The sequence below is a fragment of the Lagenorhynchus albirostris genome, chromosome X (genome assembly GCF_949774975.1).
Source record: "Lagenorhynchus albirostris chromosome X, mLagAlb1.1, whole genome shotgun sequence".
Lineage (NCBI taxonomy): Eukaryota > Metazoa > Chordata > Mammalia > Artiodactyla > Delphinidae > Lagenorhynchus > Lagenorhynchus albirostris.
Window position 1 is genome coordinate 16,280,677 of NC_083116.1, and position 24,962 is coordinate 16,305,638.

Below are 24,962 nucleotides of genomic sequence, written 5' to 3' on the forward strand. Positions count from 1 at the left end.
ATGTTAAACCTATTAAATAGTAGGTATTATACTGGCTTTGCCAGTTTTATTCCTGAATCCTCTGCACCCACTTTCAGAACAGGTCCTAGAGGTTCTTGTACCTTTAAAAATGCAAATAAAACCTTATCACTCTCTACTTAAAAACCCTGAAGTTCCTTCCGTCTGTGGAATGCAGAAAATCCACCCTCCTGGTCACCGCCTACCAGGTAGGTGGTCCAGGGTCTGGCCCAGGCCTTCCTCTCCAGTCTCAGGGCCTGCCCCTTTCCTTGCTGGCTGACACTCTGGCCTTCCTTCTCTCCCTCCAACATCTCAGATGGCTTGTCACCATCTCAGTGCCTTTTGCATTTGCTGTTCCTACCATGAGAACTTTCTACTCCAGTGCTTCATGCGGCCGGTTTCTCTCCCATTCAATCGCAGCTCAACCATGAGCTTCCCTGGCCGCCTTATCTAACATATGACACCTACCCCTCATCCTCCAGTCCCCAGCACATTGCTGTTTTAGGTCCTTTACAACCTGCCACTATTGGAAATTATTTTGTTTACTGTCCCTTTCCCCAACTAGAATGAAATCTTCACGAAATCAGGAACCTTGCCCATCTTCCCCAGCACCTAGCACAGAGCGGATGCTCGGTGTATTTCTAGGATCTCAAATGCAGGGAAGGACATTAATTGATTAACTTTCCAAGCTAAAGAATTAAGGCAGTAGCCCAGGTTATCTATAAATCTTTTATACATGGAATTAAAATGGGGACCTAACTATATTTACAGGTATAATACATACAATATTCTAAGCATTCACAAAATGGGAACATATGAAGGGTTTGACACATGAATGTTCCAGGTTGCTAAGGTGTGCTTCTTCTTTAAGCATCAACATTCCCCTGGGTGGTAATACTCCTAAAACAGGGTCCACGTTGTCCTAGCTCCTAAAATCAAGCAAATGAAATTTCATTTTCCTTTCTTATGAACATCCCTATTTTAAGGGGTTGTAATGAAAGAGCAGCCCTGAGGGATTACTGGAGTGTGACATTTATGACCATTTGCGCCAATCCTCAATGACTACACGGCCCCAGAAGGCTACAGCTTTTTTCTTTTGAATACTTTTCCTCCACCTTGACAGACTGCTACCCTACAAATTACTGCTATTCCTGTCAGTATCTCCCCTCCCCTACCTTATAAACGGACTATATCTGATCTGTTGAAAATTGGTTAAAGAAATAAAATTGTTAGAACTGTATGCCCCAAAAGCAGGTTAAGTCAAGTCTGTCTGCACAATATTCTTAAAAGTGTGTGAGCTTCAGCAGGCCTTTCCTTCCTGGCTGTTACCTGGGTTTCTTGCTGGGTTTGTCAACCAGCTAAAACAGAACCACAAACTAAAGAGTCTGCACAAGTCAGAAGGGGAAATAGTTCAGCTTCTTCATGATATTGTACCAACAATCAGACCGATCTTGGTTTAATCCCTGACACTTACTAGCCATGTACCTATCTTCTCGAAACATTCATTTTTCTCAGCAGCGACTTACGTTTATGGAGCACTTGCTAAGCCCCAGGCCGCTGTCGTGTTGCACCTGTACTCTCCCATATAATGAATCCTTACAGTAAGCCTGTGAAGGAGACGGCATTATCCCCATGAATCAGTTGAGAAAACAGGTTCCAAAGTTAGGTAACTCAGTGTCACATAGCTAATAAGCAATGGCCAGGACAGTCTAACCCAGAACTCTTAGCTATTCATTCATTCAACAACCATCACCTGAGCTGCTACCACCTTTGAGGCACTAGGTACACACCTCAGTGAACAAGACAGACACAAATTCTTGCCCTCCTTTATTTTATACATAGTAGCTTGAACCTCTTAATCTCCTCCCCTTATCATGCTCCTCCTCCCTTCCCTCTATACTACAATGAAATGAAGCAAGTCTTGCCCTCCTTATATGGAGCGTACATTCTAGAGGACATGAAAAGAAGAGACAAACAGTGAGCAACAAATACAAATGTAAATTATACTGCATGTTATTAGATTATACCACTCAAAATTGCCAACTGCCAACTATTTTGACCTACAAAAATGGTAATTTCATACGGTTCGACCTAAGAGAAGGTGGTAAGTGCAACTGAGAAGAGGGTGAGGAGGGTCCGCAGTCGGAGGCGGGGTGCAGTGGTGAGTAGGGTGGCCCGGGAGAGCCCAGTGAGGTGGCGTGCTGAGGAGAGGAAGCGGAGTTACCCTGGATGCTACACTCACACGGGGTAACGCCCACCTCAGCCTCAGAGGGCACCAAGATCAAATGAGATAACAAAAGGGAAAACTGTTTGTAAACTAGGAAGTTCTAGGACTATAGCAAATTATTATTTAGTATCATTTAAAGTTCCCTGTTTTGCTGCTGGGAATTACAGCGGACTTTGTAAGGCATAAATATAGCTGGATGGCCTGCAAGGTTACTAGTTCATACCTTACCTGGAGCAGAGAAGCAATGAAGAGTTTTGGCTTAAAACTTTTCTGCCTGCTCCCAGAAAACAAAAGGTTTTGTTGTTGTTCTTTAGTCGATAGAGTATTCTCTACCCAAAGAAGGTAACAGCGTATGTCTGAAAAACTGTTGAACTGCAGGTGAGGTTGCAATGGAAGCAATTTAACAGAATTCCAAGAGAGAGCCATGTTATTTTAGCATCAGAAAATGTAATAAACTATATATCATGTGTCTAAAATCTGAGGTCTCTGAAGTAGGTAAGAATCTCACTAGCTCCACCAACCCATTCTACCAGATAATCATTATTTGCTCTGCTTGGTAAAGATTACAATTAAACTAGCTACTGAAATTTAACAGACAAGGAAAAGGCAACCAACAGAAAACTACACTAGGTTAATTTGTAGAGAAATAACAGCTATGCATAGTTTCTTTTAAAGAGACAGCCTTTATTTTAAGGATTTTTACATTGAAGACTTCAAAAAGTGGTAGGTTTTTAGAACGTATTGACCTGTATTTAAAAGGAACTGTTGACAAAGATTCTCCAGAAATAATCTGAACAAGCGGGAAAATACAGTTAATACTACTGAAACCTACTAAAATAACTCCAGGACATATGGTTTATCCGACATAACAATACCTCTAAATGCTGTCACTGATATGAAACTGACTGCTTCTTTTCTAAACACACAGTGGTATAATTAACAATATTCAATCACTTCTGTTCTTTCCTGAATATATAAAAATTAAAATACCAATTAAAAAACTAATATATTCTCCTCTTTCAATGTTTCTTACAGATACAATTTCAATATTTTCATTCATTAGTGGTGTGGTTTAAGAGATTTTTCATTCACAAATCAAACAACAATCCATCCAAAGGGAACTGATACTCTATAGGCTCATAGTGCAAATAAAGAGTTAGGGAATGCAGCAACTGACCTTTCTAAAATACAGAACGGATAAAATTCTTAGAAGATACATGCAATAAGCTCTACTAAGCAGCTGGCCACAGAACTAGAACATCTGATAATTTTCCTGGTGACTTCAAGGGGACTCCAGATGTTTCCAAACTCAACTTGAACTCTCATCTTAGGCTTTGTATTTTGCTTTTCCAGTTTCGCTAATGACACAAACATGCTATAAAATAAAAATCCAGAGATTCACATTAGAAAAGTATACTGTGAAGTGAAAGGCGAGAACAGTACTTGGCATGTCTTCTATGAACAGTATTCTGCTGCAGGGGTTTTTACAAAACAAACGGCCTTCCTCATCTTCCTCACCCGCGTTCACAAACGCGTTCTCGGCACTCCTGCTTCCAGAGGAGGTGGTGGGTATTTGAAGGAGAGTGAATTAAAAGACTTAAACTAGTTCATTTCTCGCTTACTTATGATCACATCTATCATCTGAAATAATAATGGGACAGTTACTGTATATTAAACCTGTTCAACTGTTTAGCCAGCAAGATGTGTTACCCTAGCCTGGCCAAGTTACAGCTTTAAGGACGTCTGTACTTGACTACAGCTTTATGTGACTAATGGGAACCATCAGTCTGTTCAAATTATGAGGTGCTGGAAAGAGAAAACAATTCTTCCCTCTTATAAATTTTTATATGGGTTCTGAAAAATGAGAATGAGGAAAAGAAGCATTACTTACATTCAAATCCCTGAAGTATTCATTATAGTCAAGGGCATATCCTACAACAAACTTGTCTGGAATTTCAAATCCAACAACTAAAAAGAATCACATCATTTAGATACAGAAAACATCACTTTCAAATCTAATACGTGCAAACATTCTCTAAAGTGACTCTAAACCATTTCATATAAAACTTGTTGGGTTAAAGCTGGTTAAATGATTGACAAAGTATTTCACTTACAGTCTGGTCTATATCCAACACTTCGCGGGGTCCTTTTCACCAGCAAGCTGTTAATTATAAAATGTGACATGTGACACACGGAGACACTGCAGGGCATTACAAAAGAGAATATTCATGGTTTGCAACACGGTTTCATCTGCAGTTTAGAATACTATGGTCAGTTTTAACAAACCCAAAGAAACACTCTGAAATGGAGAAAGCTAAATCACAGGGCTCCCTGGGCAGGGGCATCAATGAGTTCACACTATAGACGAGGCCCTCGACTGATCTTCACCTGGAACACGATGGACTGTTCTGAGAGCTGCCCCCTGACTACCCACTACCTATCCAGGGCAGCTACTTGGGGAGGATGAACGGGTGGGGAATGCCAATGAGCAAAGATGACAAGTAAAGGCTTTCAGTCCAAAATCCCTGGAAAACAATCCCTAAGCCACAAATGGTGTGGGAGAGGTGAGCATCACCTTTCAAGACTTCTAGTAAATAGCTTACAAAGAGGAATGTTAGCTTAAAAAAGAAGTAGCATGCTAAAGGAGCTAGTATTTGTTTTTGAGAGCAGAAACTGCAGGTAGGATGTGTCAACTCTAACGAAAGCTAATTTCATAATCCAAGTGCTGCCTGCTGAAATTTTTCAGCCATTAAAAAACCTGTAATGGTGCTCTGAAAGCCTTTACATATGATAAGGGCAGTCCCAATAAAACAAGATTTCATAACTTCCTAGATAAGTATATTAAAAGGACTGGAAAGGACCTAAAGTGATTCTCAACCTTCGCTGCACATTGGAATCATGTGGGAACATTAAAAAACTATATAAAACTCAGATACCCAGGCCATACCCCTCACCAATTACATCAGAATCGCTGGGGATGGGACACAGATGTAGGTTATGTTTTGTTTTTTAAACTCTCAGATGATACCAATGTGCAGCCAAAGTTGAGAAGCACTGGCCTAAGCCTTATCCTCCAAGGGATCGTAGTCCAGGCAAGTCCCTTGAGATTCTCCTTCCAGTAATTAGAGGACACACTTAGACTCGGGTTCCATTTAGAAAGAAAATAACAAACCAATCACAGCAAAACCCCTTCCATCTACCTGAACTCATTCAGGAACAATCCAAAAAAGGTATCATTAAACTCAGTGCAAGCTGTACTAAGAGTTCAGGGGAACTCGGCACCTCATATTCCTATAGATCTCAATGAATTATTTTGAAATAATTGCAGATTCATAGGAAGTAGCCAAGAAAAAAGCACAGGGAGCGCCTGTGTGCCCTCTCTCCAGTTTCCTCCAGTGAACATGTCACATAACTGTAGTAGATTACCACAACCAGGACATGGACATTGGTGGACTGACCTTATCCAAATTTCATCAGCTTTCTGTGCTCATATTTATATGTGTGTAATTCTACGCAATCGCATCACACGTGTGGATTCGTGTAACCACCACCACAATCAGGATACAGAACTTTCCATCACACATGGCTTTCTCTTGCTACCTCTTTATTTATAGTCACAGCCACCCACCACACCCTAACCCCTGGCAACCACTAATCTGTTCTCCATTTCTATCATTCTGTCACTTTAAGAAGGTTGTATAGGGGCTTCCCTGGTGGCGCAGTGGTTGAGAGTCTGCCTGTCGATGCAGGGGACACGGGTTCGTGCCCTGGTCCGGGAAGATCCCACATGCCGCAGAGCGGCTGGGCCCGTGAGCCATGGCCGCTGAGCCTGCGCATCTGGAGCCTGTGCTCTGCAACGGGAGAGGCCACAGCGGTGAGAGGCCCGTGCACCGCAAAAAAAAAAAAAAAAAAGGTTGTATAAATGGGATCATACAGTATTTGCCCTTTTGAGATTGGCACAGTTCCGTTGAGTTCCTCCAGGTCGTGTGCATCAGCAGTTTGTTCCTTTTTAGTGCTGAGTAGGATTCCATGGTAGGGTGGACCACAGTTTGTTTAACCAGTCACCTACCAAAGGACATTTTGGCTCTTTCCAGTTTGGGGCTATTGCAAATGAAGCTGCCATGAACATTCACACACGGGTTTTTGAGCGGATGTAAGTTCTCATTTCTCTGGGAGAAATGCCCAGAGTGCAGCTGCTGGAGTTGTATGGCAGTTACAGGTTTAGTTTCTTAAGAAACTGCCAAACTGTTTTCCAAAGTGGCTGCAGCACTTGACATGCCTGTCAGTTAATGGTTTTTTAATTTTTAATTTAACTTTTAAGTTAAAAAGCTTTCTAGTCATTCTTAACCCTGCTTTGTACTTAATCTTTTTAGGTATAAAGCACAGATACACATACATTGCATAAATAGATACACAATATATCTGTGATATTAAATTTAATGGCAAGGAAGAGATTAGGAAAAGAAGGTTGAGAAACAACCCACTTGGGCCACAGCCCCATCACTAATGACCCTCACACCTCCAGCTACAGGAAGTATCTCTCTCATGAGGCAGTCTATCTCAGTTTCACAGCATACTCCAGGAAAGAGGCACACAAGAATACCTGGAGGAGTATATGCCACAGTAGGTTGACATTTAAAACCCTGAAAGCATGTAGAGAAATGAGCAAATGCACTGATTGGTCTGCAGGAAACTGCTTAGTGCCCTAGAATGCATCATTTCTACACTCTCATCATGCCTGTCCCAAATCCATTTAAAGTAAAAACTCACTGATGATACACTGGCACCAGCTATCAGAAAAGCCCCAAAGGACAAACTGCTGACACACGACTCAGTAGAAGGCTTACTCTGATTCAAAGATGTTCGACAAATACTTTGATCCTTTAAAAGGGGTTTATAAAAACCAGTTAATCGTTTAGGAAATAAAAGTTAGATCACTATCTGACCCCTACATAAAATTGCAGATTGGTCAAAAATTAAAAAAAAAAAGGAAAAAAAACCCCAAAACATCCAGGGACGTCACCTGACAAAAAAAATAGTAAGGCATGAACTCTGAGGCAGGTTGCCTGGGTTCAAATTTTACCTCTATAGTGATCCAGCTCTGTGCCTCTGGATAATTCCCTATGCCTTGGTATCCCCATCTGTGAAGTGGGAATAATAGTCTACCTCTGAGTTGTTGGCGAGTGAAACTATAATTAGGGATAAACACAGGTAGAACTAATAAGCCAAACAGCACAGGTAGGACCAGGAAGTGAGGCTGGCTTAGAAGAAAGGAAGCAGATATTGTACATTTTCAACGTGGCTACAAAACAAGATGCATCACACAGGACCATTACATCACTGAATTCCAGGAGCTCAGGATCTCCAGGGCCCACTCCTTCCTACCACCTCCTAACCCGTCTTTGGGATCCTTGGTCTCAGTTTTGCAAAGAGGCCCCAAATCCTCTGCCATGCTACCCAGGACAACTTTGATATCATTATTAGATTGGGGAAAAACCAAAGAGTAATAACATTGGGCAATAAGGTGACTGCACTGAAAGGCTTTAACACACGACAAATTATTTACAAAGGACACTTACTGAGTCTTACTTGAGATTATATTACTTTTTGGAGATAAGAAAATTTACCCTTACAAAGAAGCAATTAATCTTTTTTCAAATGAAGAAAGTATCCTATGTCAAAATGTTATTTACATACCTTGCAACCTTGACCATCTTTGGATTATGCTGCTTGACCAAGGAAAGCAAGGTCTGCATTGTTTTGCCAGTGTCAATTATATCCTTTAAAAAAAGAAAAGACATTTAAATGGTAAATAAAACTATCGTACCTTTAAATTCAGTCATCATATAAACACAAAAAAACAAAATCCCATGTATAACTGGAATAATGCCATTTTTTTTTCGGTGCAGTGATTCTCACAATTCATACTGAGATATTCTGGAATCTGTAAGTCATCTGGCTCTCAGCAAGCAGTAGGAATGCCAGTCCTCAGGGCTGGATTTTATAGGCACCAAGAGATCAATGACAGCTAATTTAAGTATATATATGCAAGTATGTACACACATATTTTATTAGAGAGTTGTGGTGCTGCCCTTCATTATAAAAGATATTAGATTTTTTTTTATAAACTCAAGATCAGGATGCTCCAACTCTCGGATGCAGGTGGTTAAGAGACCACACCAAGAAACACTGCTTTATACCATCTTAAAAGTATCCAAAGTATTAAAGTTTTACCATATAGAATTACTTTACATGAAAGTGAATCTTAGCTATTTAGTCAAAAGTAAGACATTATTCAAAACAAACCTATCTCTAATTGGGAAAACATTTCTTAAACCATAACCCTAATGCTCTTCAATGAAAATATTCTCTACAGATGGTATAAAGCAGCGTTCACAAAGTGGGGCTGTAAGTCATCAGAAACATCAGGGCTGGGGATTTGTGAAAAATGCAGATTTCTGGGCTGTGGTAGACAGAATTCTGTTGGCCCCCAGGACTCCTGCCCCCTGGTGTACACACTCAGAATCATCCCCCACTCCCTGAGTGTGAGTGGGACTTGCGAAATGATGGGGTTGTCAGTAGGTTGTGTTACACAAGACAGCTGTAGCAGCCTGGAGAGAGATTCTGCTGGTTTTGAAGAAGTCAGCTGTCATATGAGAGGGCCATGTGCTAGGACATGAGGACAGCCTAGCAAGAAAATGGGGCCCTCAGTCCTGCAACCACAGGAACTCAGTTCTGCCAACAACCTGAATGAATTTGGAAGAGTACCATGAGTCACAGGTGAGATAGGAACCCCAGCCTTGATTCAGCCTGATGAGAGCTGGCGCAGAGGACCCGGCTACCCTGTATTCGAGTCCTGACACCTGAAAACTGAGATAATCAGTGTGTGTTGTTTTAAGCGGCTTAGTCTGTGGTAATTTGTTAGGCGGCATTACTGCAGACAAAATGAAGCAATCTGAAGTGGAATTAGTGAATCTGTATTTTAAAAAAAGCAACCAGTTCCCAGGGATACTCATGTACACAAACCCTGTGAAAAGAGTGTTATTTGTTTATTTTTTAATCTATGAGCTAAAGTTCCTAAAAACCTTGGTAACAACAAAAAATGAATCAGGGGTTACTGTTGCTCTTAAGCCTTACACCATTTTACATAAAAGAGTAAGAACTCATTCTACCGGTGGGAATATAAAGTACTTTGATGAGTAATTTGGCAACAATAGTAAAATTGAAAACGTACAAATTCGAAAACCCAGTCATTCCACTTCTAAGTGCCTGTATCCAGAGGGAACTCACACACATGCACACAGGACAACGCAAAAGGATGCTCTTAGCAGCCCTGTTGTAGTAAGAAAAATTGGAAGCAAACTCCCTATTTGTAGGGCAATAAATAGGTTGATTTGTACACTGAAATGCTATGAAGGATTTTAAGGTCAACTAACTCTATATGTTTCAACATGAATAACCTCAAAACCAATTTTAAGTGAGAATAACAAGCTGCAAGAGAGAATATATACAGTGTAGCACTATATAAATTATCAAAAAATATATTTTGTATATGGTTATATATATGCAATAGAAGCATAAAAAGCATGGATGGGAATGATATGTGTAACTTTAAAAGGAACAAAAAAATTTCAAGCCAAAAAGAGAGGGGTAAGAAATATGCCAAAATGTTTCCACTATCCGGTAAAAGTAAATTACTAAATATTTCTTAGAAAAAAAACAATCTCACTCCCTTATAACACAAGCCCACCATTAAAACTGATGAAAAGGAATTTCTTTCCCTGGGTTACCTTTAGGACTGTGCATACCAAGTTAGAAAATCATAAACACTACATTAAAAGTATGTAAAACTTACTTCAACAATCAAGACATTCTGGAAGAAAAAGAGAAATGAAAATCAGTACAATGAATCAGACAGTGTTTCCAATTATAATTCAAGTCACATCATAACAAACTCTAAGGATTTATCCAAATTCTTGCTTTAAGCTACTTTACTATATCGAACTCTGATTTAAACAAATGGGCCATCTGTTGGGATTTGGAACTCTTTAATATAAAATTTTCACTGCAATGGAATTTTTAAAAATAAAATTTGACCCATATGTTCATTTTTTAAGAGTTTTCATTACTTAAACGGAGGTCTAATCTTGGGCAAGTCACGAAATTTCTCTGGGCCTCAGTTTCCCATGTGGAAAATGAGGGACTTCAACTAATATGTGTATTCCAACTCTAACATTCAAAACTATAATTTGTACAATAACTCCAAAATCATGCATTTAACTTACCATATGGAATCCAATTCAAAATGCATTTTCTCAGTAGGTTGAAATTGATCTGCATTTTCTGGATGTGTTCATATTCTTGGACTAAACTAAAAGATACCAATGCTTCCTCCCACCATAAACCCTTACCCCAATTTCTACCTCTCAGAATTTTATAGCTGTTAGAACGCTTAGAGAAAATACCATCTAACAATTACCTCCGAGGTAGTGAAGAGTCCTATATCTATTCCTGGGAATGAGGCAGCATTTCACATACTGGTTATAATCATTGTCACAAGAAGATTCATGTTATATTGCTTATTTGTAGTTCTCATTTCTCTATCACATACCTACAAGCATCAGAATTTTAATGTTCTATATACTCTTCTAAGTCAGTGGTTATCAAGGTAGGGCACACAAGATCCACTGGGTTGAAAGAAAAGAACTTTTTTTAAACCTCACCTTATGTAATCTATAATTTTATAACTGCATGCATTTTATAATGTACATTATATTACTACCATAGTTCATATGCAATTTACTCCTTTCCTCATATCACAACTAATTTCTCTCTTTTCAAAAGATATTGTAACCTAAATCTTTAGGAAAATTGAATATACAGTTGATACTTGAACAACAAGGGGACTAGGGATACTGACCCTCCACACAGTTGAAAATCCACATATAACTTTACAGTCAGCCCTCCATATCCACAGTTCCTCCGTATTCACAGATACAACCAGCCACAGATCGTGTAGTAAGGATTTATTGAAAAAAATTTGGATATAAGTGGACCCACATAGGTCAAACCCATGTTGTTCAAGGGCCAACTGTAATCAATTAATGGACCAAATAATTGTTTCACCACCTACCATGTGGTTCTTTCTCAGCATTTTCTCTAACCCAGCTAGCACATCTGAAGGACATTTTCCCATCAGTGACTTTGGCTCACTGATGCAGCAATTTGCACCATGGGATGGAATTATAGTTTGAAAAGAGCACTGAATTATGAAACAAAGAAACTGGATTCTAGTCTTGCCTATAATACTAAGTAGCTGCAAAACCTTGTCTAAATCATAATCAAAGACTTTTACTACTATGAGGCTGAGAGATTAAATATTTGCCACACAAAATTATAGTATCCAGAGTATGATGTCATTAATGTTTAAAAAATAAAAGAATGAGAATTGCTACCATTACCGAGAGCTTATTTTACATCAAATAGCTACATCCTTACTTAATAAATGAAAAATATGAGGTTCAGAGGTCAAATGACTTGCCTAAAGTCATAAAAATAGTCAAGTGGTAGAGAATAGATTTGAAGAGGGGTTTTCAGGGTCCAAAGCCCATATTCTCAACCATAACTGGAAAAAAGGGGAAAACTATTCATATATATATGTATCTGCACACACACAGTATCCGCCAGAGATAAACTGAAATAGAACGTCTAAATAATCCATAATCTCACCACCAAGAAACAACTTCACCCAACTTCTGCATCTTGTTTTTTTCCCACAATAAATGTGCTTACTGTGACTATCATGAAAAGAAAGTTATTTTAGAAGCAGAGACCTTTTAAGATCACAGAGCTATGTAGTGGGACAGAGCCATTAGGTGGGAAAGGCAAGGTCAAATGGAATCACAGAGAGCTTTGAAGGCTAGGTCCCTTCCAGCACTAAAAACTGATTATAGGAGTAAGGGCTTCAAATGACTTCTAAATATGGGCAAAGCACGCTGAAAGGGAAGGAGGATAGGTCTGGCAGGAAGGGAAAAGAGTCAACAGATTATAATTTCTCCTTTGAAGTTTTCAAAAGATGTTGAGGAAGACAACATTAGTTTGGCACGACCCTGATATGGGACCATAGAATTTGACACAAGTGTTGCATGTTAAAGTCGTCTTACAGATACTCAGTGAAGTAAGCTATAAACATTAAAATCTAAAGACCAGAGGAAGAAAAGAGCTTTGGAGCCAGATAGACCTGCATTTAAATTCAAGCTCTACCACTTAACTGGCAGTGTGACTTTGGACAAGTCTTTCAACCTTGCTGAGTCTTAGTCTCCTGATCTGTAAAATGGGGATGATAATATCTACCTCAAGAGGATTCTTGTGAAGCTTTTATGAGATTATGCCTTTATATCTGGCACTGTGTCTATAAGCAAAAAAGTAACTGGCAGCTGCAAAAAAAAAGCATTCCATCATTTATCATTGGTTACTCAAAAATCATTTCAGTGTATCTGAAGAATAATATTGTAAATATTCAGGTATTTTAATAGCTCTATTATCTCAGCGAAATGTCTATGCTGGAAGAATTTTGATGTATTTTAAACTCTTTTTTGGGATTCCTTAAAATAACAGTATGTTATAACATACTAAGTGTTCTAACTACCAGAAACTGTTTTAAGAGCTCTACATGCATTATATCACTCAATCCTCTTAACTCACTGAGATGACTGCCAGTAGCATCATATGGGAGACGAGAGGTTAAATAACCTGCCCAAGATCACATAGCTACGAGGTACTGAGCCAGGCTTTGAATCAAAGCTCTCCAGCTCTAGAACCCACACTTTCAGTCACTACATTATACTGTTTCTCTATCTTTTAAGAAACTATGTGCTGTCTATTTTTAAAAAGAAGACTGTCTTTTCCCCCATATATTCCTTTGAAGGATCCCAAATTAGATTCCCAGAGAAGCATACCAGCAGTACTTGGCAACACAGACTTGACGTGTAATGTTGGATTTTGCTGCCTCTTTGCTATATGACCTAGAGAAAGATATCTAACTTAGGTTGTTTCCAAGGGTTAAATAACCCTTGTTTGAGTGCATAAATAACTATCTAAACTGCCTCTTGGTGATGGATTGAAAGCACAGTGTTACTAATTGACTTGGTATGGAATGTTTTTTTCTTCCCCTTCAAGATACATACCTTTCCAGTTAAAGTTGAGAGATCATCTCCACCAATTACTTTTATGTCACCTGTTGACTGGTCATTCTAGTTAAAAAAAAAAAGATAAATATATATGTATATCTTTCCATGTATACACACACATTTCAAATTATCAAACGCGAACTAGAAGATTTAAGAAGTTAGCTATCTAATGTCATAGCATTATGATAGTCTAAATGATACAAACTGTAAGAATTATGTCTCTAGAAATGAATGACTAGGTAACTTTCAACTAGAGATTAGTAAAAATTAAGAAGTTCTAATTGGTCATTACTGATTTGATGCTTCAAAGAGTCCTAAAAATGGGGTACACCCATTTTTGAGTGGGCAGTATTACAGAGGCCACCCATCTTCAGTCTCAGTAATTTCTGAACCACGAAAGAAGTTATTAGCATGACAGGTGTCTGGTTCTGGCCCTGGACCATTCCCATGAGTCAATCAAGTTGTAGGGTCTCGTCTATATCACACTTGACTCCAAAGATATTTCCCTCAAAAGTCTAGCTCAGGCCCAGGTCATCTTCAGCACAGTCTGGGAAATCGGGTCTGATCAGTAGTCCTTTAAAGCATACTTCTTAGGCTCCCAGTTTTATGCTATCACAGAATCTAGTAGAAACCCTTAAAAGAGTTTCAAAAGGGAATGCTCCACACGCACTGTAGTTGGTGGTGATAATGATCATAATTTGCTGTGCTGGATTCAAGACAGAAAACTGGAGTGAAAGAGCAGGTGAATGAAACAGCTTAGACTTGCCCTACCAGAGAGCAAACCATACCAAAGCTGTGGCAATTACAATGGTGCTGAACCAGCACAGTAACAGACAAAGAGATCAAGGAACAGAATAGAGCCCAGAAACAGACCCAGAAATATATGAGGATTTAGTATATGATAAAGATGGTATTTCAAGTCAGTAGGAAAAAGATGAATTATTCAATAAATGGTGTTTCATCAACTAGTAATCCATTTGGGAAAAAAATAAAGTATGATCCCTACCTCACAGCATACACAAAAATAAATTCCAGATGGATTAAAATCTAAACGTAAAAAATAAAGCCATAAGCAAACCAGAAGAAAACGTAGAATATTTTCACATTCTCAGAAAGGTAAAAACTTAGGCATGACATGAACCTAAACTGAAAGAAAAGATCTGTAACGAGTATTTCTAGTATACATTGGGCTCCAACAATAAGAATCCAATAGAGAAATGGAGAATGAACACGAGTAGGTAATTCACAGAAAAGAATGTCATAACATATAAAATGATATCTGAGAAACAAATAAACAACATGATTCTACTGTTCACTCATTCACACTGGCAAAACTTAAGTCTGATGATATATATTTTGGCAAGAGTGACAGGAAACAAGCACCCTTGTTGGTGGTGAGAGTATAAATCAGTACACTGTCCTTTGAAAAATATATAGCCATACCTATTAAAATTGTAAACACGCATGCCATTTGCCCCAGCAATCCCACTTCCAGGAATCAAAGCTACAAAACACAAGTGTGCAAAGGTACATACAAGGATGTTCACTGTATCAACTGTTATAAAAAACAAAAATTGGAGACAACCAGCATGTTTATTAACAGGGAGCTATTTAAATTAAGTTCATCCACACAATGTAATACTGTGGAGCTATTAAAAAGAATCTGATAGGGCTTCCCTGATGGCGCAGTGGTTGGGAGTCCGCCTGCCGATGCAGGGGACGTGGGTTCGTGCCCCACTCTGGGAGGATCCTGTGTGCGGTGGAGCGGCTGGGCCCGTGAGCCGTGGCCGCTAAGCCTGCGTGTCCGGAGCCTGTGCTCCGCGGCGGGAGGCGCCACGGCAATGAGAGGCCCGCGTATCGCAAAAAAAAAAAAAAAAAAAAAAAAAAAGAATCTGATAATCTATACACACTGACATGAACAATGGTAACTAAAAACACCAAGTTACAGAGCAATGTGTTGCCTACGGAACCATTTCTGTTCAGCATTTTTAAAAAGTTTCTAACTGCAATTACCTCTGAGTAGTGAGAAGGGATAAGAAGACTTTCTACTTTTATATATAGGCATACCTCAGATATTTCGGGTTTGGTTGCAGATCATCACAATAAAGTGAGTGTCACAATACAGCAAGTCACAGGAATTTTTTGGTTTCCCAGTGGACATAAAAGTTATGTTTGCACTGTACTGTAGTCTATTAAGTGTGCAACAGCATTATGTCTAAAAAAACAATGTACAATACCTTAATTTAAAAATACTTTATTGCTAAAAAATGCTATTGTTTATATGTGTAATCTAAAAAAATGGGTCAAACGAACCTACTTACAAAACAGAAATAGAGTTACAGATGTAGAAAACAAACATGGTTACCAGGGGGAAAGGGGCGGGGATAAATTGGGAGATTGGGATTGACATACACACACTACTATATATAAAATAGATAACTAATAAGGACCTACTGTATGGCACAAAGAACTCTACTCAATATTCTGTAATAGCCTATATGGGAAAAGAATCTAAAAAAGAGTGGATATATGTATATGTAGGACTGATTCTCTTTGTTGTACAGCAAAAACTAACGCAACATTGTAAATCAACTATACTCCAATAAAAATTAATTTAAAAATAAAATAAAATAGTGACGTCAAATACTGTGGAGGATGCAGAGAAACTGGATCACTTATACTTTGTTTATGTGAATGTAGAATGGTACAGCCACTCTGGAAAACATTTCAGCAGTTTCTTTAAAAATAAAACATGAAACTATGGTAAAACCCCACCCCACCCCAAATAAATAAATAAATAGATAAAAAATAAAAATGCTAACCATCGGGCTTCCCTGGTGGCGCAGTGGTTGAGAGTCCGCCTGCCGATGCAGGGGACATGGGTTCGTGCCCCGGTCCGGGAAGATCCCACATGCCGCGGAGCTGTTGGGCCCGTAAGCCATGGCCGCTGAGCCTGTGCGCCCGGCGCCTGTGCTCCGCAACGGGAGAGGCCACAACAGTGAGAGGCCCGCGTACCGCAAAAACAAAAAAAACCAAAAAACAAAAAAAAAATGCTAACCATCATGTGAGCCTTCAGTGAGTCTTAATCTTTTTGTAATGGTAACATCAAAGATCACTAATCACAGATCACCATAACAAATATAATAATAATGAAAAAGTTTGACCTATTGCGAGAATTACCAAAATGTGACACAGAGACATAAAGAGAGCAAGTGCTGCTGGAAAAATGGCATCAATAGACTTGCTTGACCCAAAACTGCCACAAACCTTCAATTTATAAAAAATGCAGTATCTGCAAAGCACAATAAAGTGAAGTGCAATAGGGACTCCCCTGGTGGTCCAGTGGTTAAGAATCCATCTTGCCATGCAGAGGACACCTAGTTCGATCCCTGGTTGGGGAGCTAAGTTCCCACATGCCGCAGGGCAACTAAGCCCGCGTGCCACAACTACAGAGCCCATGCAGTGTGAAAGATCCTGCATGCCACAACTAAGACCTGACACAGCCAAAAAATAAATATTAAAAAAAATGACTTAAAAAAACGTGAAGCGCAATAAAACGTGGTGCGCCTGTACTTCTAATTTTGTCATACACTTCTATATATGTGTCCGTATTTTATGGAGTGTTATTTTTGAAAATCACAAATGGGCCAACAGTATACAGTGTTGCAAACTAAACGTAAGATACGTAAGTATGACTACCAGTATCAAAAAACTCTTGCATATTACTTCTCATCTTAAGGAAATTTCGGACACCTCTTATTCTAACTAACTTAAAACCTAGAGTTTCAAAGACAGAGAATTAATAGCAAAAAAAACCCAAAAAGAAACAACTGTATGAAACCTGAAGCTTTCAATGAGAGCGAATCACAGTAGTAAACGATTTACACAGTAAATCAAGTTAAATAGCGACATCTTCTGTATAAATTTGGTATTACAGTCGACTTCAATTGACCCTTTTTTACAGAGAAAAGGAGTAAAGACCTGAGAACTGAAAAGTATGGAAAAAACCCTGTGATCCAAAGGCGATGGTGATAGGGTAAGAGACAAGAGAACTCCAAGCACGCAAGACACTGCTGCTGCACTAGATCTAAAACTCCATATTTCCGTTCGCCCCAAGGGTTTTAGCTTCGAGGTTCCTTTTTCTGGAAACACAGCCACCTTTTAAATGAAGGGTAATACAGAAGATTCAGTTAAGAAAAATGTTACAGTCCACTGTGCTAGAATACAGGTATAAGTGCCCAAATTGCATACAAATGGCACCCATGAATCAATTACCCCACCAGAGGATTTTCCCTTGCTCCCTCCCTTCCTGTCTATGACAAGCTTCCCACTGTATCCCTGCTGCATTTCATTACTGAGTGACTCTTATGTGCTTCATCTTTAAGGAGATGATGGGACTGGCATGGGAGAGCCCGATATGTCCTTAACTCAGAATGTCACTGTCAACTACATAAAATCCCCAGAGAAGCTCTTTGGGTCTACCAAATACATACCCTCCGTGTCTGTGTTTCCATTTTATCTACCTTTTCTCGAGTCTACGTAAAAAAAAGAGAAAGGAAATAGGAAGGAACTTTCTTATCTGTCTATCCCTAAAAATTTTGCAAACCTCCAGGTAGCAACAGGAACTGAAGCTTGGTATAGGAAAAGAGGAGAGAAAGCTGTGTGAAAACACGTTAATGAGTGGGCTGCAAAAGAACGGCTTGGAACAAACAGGTTGAGACCATAAGAAGAGAATGCAGAGAGGTTAATCACCAAAACTGGGCTCCCAAGAGGGTGAGACTAGGAGTATTACTGATGTAGGAAGTCCAGCCTTAGCACTTAGTGGCTTAGCGATATGTGCCTTCCTTTTTGCAGTGAACTTCAGATCATTCTTTAGGACCCTAGAATGGAGTTATGGGGAAACAACTGTTCCTTCTACATCCAGCTAGGTCCCAAGTCCACCACACTCAATCATATTTTCTCTTCACGTCATAATTTCAACCATCCTCTGTGTCCTTTAACTGGTCTCCTGTACCCTGATCAAATATCAACAAAAGTGAGAATATTAGAATCATGAACTTTTAGAGGTAGACTGCACCTCAGATGAAAAACGGCAGATATCCAATTTTCTAAAAATATATGCAGAAAATAGTAAGTCTGGAAGGATATATGCCCAGGTAATAAGTCAATTTATTTACCTGTTATTTTAAACTTAAAATGTTGCTTTAAAGGAAAAAGAAGCTATTATCAGTTTTAAAAATGATGCTGATGAAGCAGGGCCCTTATAGATCATCTAATCCTGCACTATCCAATATAATAACCACTAACCACATTATTTAAAATTAAATAAAACTAAAAATTCAGGGACTTCCCTGGGGGTCCAGTGGTTACGAATCCGCTTCCACTGCAGAGGGCACGGGTTCAATCCCTGGTCAGGAAACTAAGATTCAACATGCCGCGCAGTGTGGCCCCCAAAGAAAACCAGAGCCTCTGTTGCATGAGATATATATTTCACAGCCTCACAGTCACATGTGGCTAGTGGCTCCGTACTAGACAACACAGACACAGAACATTTCCATCATCACAGAAAGTTCTGTTGCTCAGCATTGCTCTACACACATCAAAGATATCATTTAGTACAACAGGGTACCAGAAAAGATTGAAGTGTTAGTGCTGATATTTAATATCTAGTATTTTCAAGTACACTGTTTTCAAACCTTCAGAAGTTATTGCAACCTGTCTTCTTGTTTTTCATTCCATGTCTGGTTTGGGACTAGGATCTGATAAACATGTTCTACAGAACCACTCTTCATGGCCTAAAAGATAGTACCTTGCATACAACAGGTGGTAATATGTTTGCTGAGTGAATTAATCAATTTCCTTAATTTTAAAAAATTTGTTTATTTATTTATTTATTTATGGCTGTGTTGGGTCTTCGTTGCTGTGCGCGGGCTTTCTCTAGTTATGGTGAGCAGGGGCTACTCTTCGTTGTGGTGCACGGGCCTCTCATTGTGTGGCTTCTCTTGTTGCAGAGCACGGGCTCTAGGCACACGGGCTTCAGTAGTTGTGGCACGCAGGCTTAGTAGTTGTGGCTCGCGGGCTCTAGAGCACAGGCTCGGTAGTTGTGGCCCATGGGCTTAGTTGCTCCACGGCATGTGGGATCTTTCCAGACCAGGGCTCGAACCCATGTCTCCTGCATTGGCAGGTGGATCCTTAACCACTGCGCCACCAGGAAACTCCCTCCTTAATTTTTTTTAAAAATAGACGTTGTGGTTTCATGGGGCCAAACCTGACCAGTACCTTCATGTTCTACTAATCAGGGTGCTTACATAAAACCTAAGTTGTCCGACAAGGACTACATCACAGTGAAAATCCACAGGCAAGAGTTAGAAAGTATACTTTTGACTCTAGTTCTGTTAGTGTTTCCTTATACCATGGACAGTACACATCCCCATTCCTGCCAATTTAAACCGAACAAATTCTTTTCTCCATCCACGTCTATGGTCTTAGTTCAATAAGCAGGAGAAAGGCATAAATCACTTCACTTTCTTTATATAAATAGATAGATTTACAGAAGATAAGCTTTAGACTATCTAGTGTCAACATCAAAGTGGTACGTTTACATTTAACTTCAACTGTTCTGGAGAAAAAAGCATACCTTAAAGCCATTAACTGAATACATACAGAGAAAAGTGTCAGACCAAAAGCTACTGACCTCTTCTTAGACGAGACACTTTAAGAAACTACTCCAATATTTTCTGCAGTTTTCTTCAACAAGCTCACTCAAAAAGTCAGTTTCTTACAAATAACAAATTGCTATAAAGTAATTTGTACCTTTGACATACTAAACAGATAGCCTAATCAAGCTACTAATCAAGTGACTTCCAAGATTAAGACTGAAACTTATAGCTTTCTGAACCTTGACCCTAACTGAGGAAAAATCCCATAACTGGCAAAATGAATTGTTTGCATGCAAAACTTCTGAAGAAATAATAGGAAGCCCATATTAGAGGATCCAAGTCAGTTAAAAGTTTTCCCAAATAAGACTCTCAGTTCTGCACAGAATTAAAGGCCTGTGTTCAAATTGAAGACCTGTATGATCCTGGGCAAGTCACTTAATCCCTCTGCCCCTCATTGTTCTCAAATGTACATGGAGATAATAATTCATAACTCAAAAGTTTTCTGCAAGATTTAAAATCCTAAGAAGAGGAACTTGCCTGGTGGTGCAGTGGTTAAGACTCTACACTCCCAATGCAGGGGGCCTGGGTTCAATCCCTGGACCAGGAACTAGATCCCACATGCATGCTGCAACTAAGGAGCCCGCCTGCTGCAACTAAAACCCGACACAACCAAATAAATAAATATTTTTAAAATAATAATAATGAAAAATAAATAAAATAAAATTCTAAGAAGAATTTCATTTTAACGTAAGCCATTTAGTCTGGACACACCATAAATCAGGTTAATTTCTCCTTTGCTTAGGGCCCACAAAAAATATTCCCACAAAAAATTTACTTGTTGGACAACTTTCCCTCTCGAGACTTCCTCATTTTTTTTTTTAATTAAACTATTTTAGTAAAAAAAAAAATTCACTGCAAAATTGAACTCACAACAGAGAAAATACATTTGCACACTTATCAACTGTGTCTTTTTTTAATATCACAGAGCCTTAGGGATAGAAAAGTCATTAAATATATAGTACTACATTTTATTGTTCTAAGATGTACATTCACATTTTAATACCCCTGAAACTGACATATTACAATCAACAGCAACTTACAACAATAACTGACAGCGTCTTCTTTCTTAGCAGTACAAAAAATAGTGGTAAATCTTAAAATCAGTGCTAAGATTTAATGAAACATGGTATTTGGAATCCCCAGGCAATCTGTCAACTAGGCACTAAGCAAATAAAATTCTGCCTAGCTACTCTAAGTATGTAAACTATAATGTGAGTGTATATACACAGAGAGAAAATTCTTCAAAATATTAGAAATAAAAGTGGTAGTGGAATTTAGGGTGACTTAATTCCTTTATAACTTTCCATGGTTGTATGTTCTTTATAATAAACATGTATTTTTTAATCGGAAAAATACAATTTTCATTCTGAAGAAAAACTAGATGGGGTGTGTTAATATTATTATGGCTCTTTATATATTCTGGGAACATTTAATAGTTCATGGAGCATTTCTTTAGGATAAGTACAGAACAGTTAATGTTTAATTCACTGTTTCAAACTGGTCAAGATCAACATGTAAAACTGCATTAACATCAATGTTACTGATGCTGCAATTTTAAATTCCCATTTTATGATTATATCAAATTAAATTGCCTGTTTTTTATAGGCACATGTGAATATCTTCCACAACAAGCTGATGAATTATTAAATAGGGTAGAAATGTTACTTCAAATCAACAGAAAGTATATGGTTTTCCTAATTTCTATTGTTTAGTAGTAAATCTACACAGAATTTCACATAAAACAGAACAGATATTTTTTTCTCTATGTGAAAATTTACCTAAATGTTTGCTTTAATCATGTTGAATGTTCCAACGCTTTTTATCAGTTGAGGAGTTCAGCTTAACAATCCTCTAACATCTGAAACTAATAGGAAAAAAACTAGGACTTCCCTGGTGGTCCACTGATTAAGACTCCAAGCTTCCACTGCAGGGGGCACAGGTTCGATCCCTGGTTGGGGAACTAAGATCCTGCATGCCACGCAGCGTGGCCAAAAACAAACAAAAAAATAAAAAACAACAAACAGGAAAAAAACTAAAAGTAGAAAATGGAATTAAAATGTCAAAGTGTTTCTACCGCTTCAAAATTGCTCTATAACTATAAAATACTCTTAAAAATATTAAACTCCTCTCAGTTTTTTAATGAGCTTTCTTTTCAAAGAAAGAACATTCTGCACAAGTCCCCAGAGCAATGAAGTATAAGTCATAAAGTAACAAAATTGATTTTTATGTGCACATGTGGGGGGCGGGGGGGGGCGGTGCTTAAGAAGACCAAACAGAGAAATCAAGCCCTGGACTGTAAGCCCATGTTTTGCCTCTAAGCAACAACATATTAAAGCCTGGGCAGCTATACTGCCTAGAATTAAATCTTAGTGTAAATCAGCAAAATAAATAACTTCTGTTGAGTAAAAATCCAAATTTTGTATTTAAGCAAGTCTTTAATTCAAGTGAGACTCTGACACGTTAAAAGGAGCTTATGAGTATGAAGTAATGTCATGATATATGAGCACAAAGGCTTTTAACAGGATAGGGAAAATGTCTATGATAATGCTTAAATGGCTGTCCAATCACCCACAGGACTGATGAAAATGGAGAAAAGGTCAAAGACTTGGGTCAAATCGATGATTAACGAAGAGAATGGAGGCTGAAAGTTAAATGTAGATAAGTGGTCTTATGCTCAATGAAAATGTAAACATAAGCCAAGTTTCTACAAAGATGCACTACAATACTGATTCATGAAAGAGCAAAGATCAGACATTTATTCTAATCCTTGAAGAAGCTAGGAAAAATCCTATTTTTAAGGAAAGGAGTAACTCTCAGGAACTACAATGACAACATACAACCAGAAAAAAAGCAACAGTATGAAGTAATAAAAATCAAACATTCACACGATCAAAGAAATTGTGGATGATGAAATTCACGAGTAAAGATGACTTGGATTTTGATTCACCACAAAGTGTCAATATTCTGAAGCATTTGAGATTGTGTGACACAGACAAAGCGACTGTGACTCAAAAGTGGTCTTTTCAATGTGCTAATGCTCTCGCTCCATACGCACTTTCTAAGAGACAGCTGTTGACCCACCTTATTACTCACACCTAACTCCAAATATGACTCCCCCTCAAGTCAATCTAGCTCCAGAGAGGACATCTGCCACCAGTAAGTACAGTCAAAAGAGTATATCCCCCAAGTCCCAAGAGCAATTCCGAAAACGGGTTTTTCAAAATCCAAAACAAAACAAAACAAAAGTAAACCAAAGAACCTTTAAAATAAGTATAGGCGACTAGTTTGAAAAAGACAATATTTACTTGGATATACAGTACTAGGGAATATATTAGAAAATCTCACTCTAACCAAGTAAAATGAACATGTAAGTATAGTTTGCAGAGCTTCAAAAACATACAGGAAAACCTACAGTTGCCATGGGTTTTTTTGTTTTGTTTTGTTTTTATTTCAGCAAAACATAGTCCTTCACATCAAATTAATGTTAATTTGAATTCATATGGTTTTGTTTTTATCTATTATGTAGATCAATTTTGGTTCTTTAGTTGTATAAGTTATAAGCTAATGGAATTTATATATAACCAGCTAAAGCTCATACATATAGGATACATATAATAAAAATGCCACGTTTATTTTAAACATGCATTAAATATACTTACACAGTAGCTCTTCAGTCTGATAAAATCTACAGTCATAGGTATAGATCTATCACTATTTCTGTTCAGTGCTTTGATGTAATCCAGCAGGTCAGCAAAGAATTTATAGCCCCCCTTGAGCACACAGAGGGCCACGATGTGATGGCCTCCCATCTCCTTCATCACATCTCGAGCCAGCCGTTCAGTCCTACAGAAATAAAATCAAGAATTTAATAGAAATTAAATTATATTATAAAAGGAACATTTAAACTTTACAACAAACATCCCTTAAAGATTAAACTTCGAATTCCCTGGCAGTCCAGTCGTTAGGGCTCGGCACTTTCAGTGCCGTGGCCCTAGGTTCAATCCCTGGTCTGGGAAACTCAGATCCCGAAAGCTGCGAGGCTCAGCCAAGCATTAAAAAAAAAAAAAAAAAAAAAAAAAAAAGATTAAACTTCAACAAAACACATCCTTTGCCCCCATGAAGTATAATATCCTTGCTCATAAAGTGAAGATAAAAATTTCAAAAACCTTCCAAATCCAAGTGTACTGTTACATCTATCATAAATTTTAAAAACGCAAATTAAAATAAGATACAATTTTCACCTATCAAACCAGCAAATTCCAATAATACAATATTAGAAGAGATTGTAAGGAAAGAGCACTCTCATATACCATTGGGGGTATAAATTAATATAAACTTTTTGGAGGATAATTTGGCAGTATCAAAACATTCAATAAACACCTTCCCCTTGTCACAAAATTTCCCCGTGGATAAATTTGAGCAACTGCCCAAACATCTATAAGACGATGTTCCCTTCTAGTATGATCTGCAAAAGCAAAATAATGGAGACATCTTGCACCTAATCAATAAGGAACTGGTTATATCAATTATGGTACAGTCAGAAAATGGAATGCCATGCAACCTTTAAAATATATGAGATAGTTCTGGATGTATTAATATGAAAAAATGCCCAATAAATTTTAGACCTATATGATAGTAATACCCATGTGTTAAAATATATAGTATATGTACATGGCCAATGTATAGGGAGGAAATGTGTACAGCAGGCTGAGAGAACTTCACTCTTCTTGTTTAAGTCTCTATAGTTAGAATATTTTAGAATTCTAGAATATAGCTATATTAGAATAGAGTTATAATATTGATATTATAATTTTAAAATAAAAAACAACA

General features: G+C 38.2%; 1 protein-coding gene across 2 annotated transcripts in view; it reads right to left on the reverse strand.

The window, feature by feature from the left end:
* Positions 1 to 2,887: 2,887 nt before the first annotated feature.
* HPRT1 (hypoxanthine phosphoribosyltransferase 1) overlaps positions 2,888 to 24,962 on the reverse strand; it is a 32,082-nt gene continuing 10,007 nt past the window's right edge. Inside the window, exons 3-10 of one of the 2 annotated variants that reach the window (XR_009538395.1) lie at positions 23,792 to 23,975; positions 13,411 to 13,476; positions 10,080 to 10,097; positions 7,922 to 8,004; positions 7,308 to 7,413; positions 4,339 to 4,385; positions 4,116 to 4,192; positions 3,544 to 3,599 (exon numbers count right to left, since the gene is read on the reverse strand). Coding sequence is in view for 1 of the 2 variants with exons in the window: in XM_060136945.1 (XP_059992928.1) it covers positions 3,552 to 3,599; positions 4,116 to 4,192; positions 4,339 to 4,385; positions 7,922 to 8,004; positions 10,080 to 10,097; positions 13,411 to 13,476; positions 23,792 to 23,975 (523 nt within the window). In the remaining variant the exon portion in view is untranslated. Of the gene's footprint in view, positions 3,600 to 4,115; positions 4,193 to 4,338; positions 4,386 to 7,307; positions 7,414 to 7,921; positions 8,005 to 10,079; positions 10,098 to 13,410; positions 13,477 to 23,791; positions 23,976 to 24,962 lie in introns of both variants that reach the window. The other variant, XM_060136945.1, reaches the window with a different exon arrangement.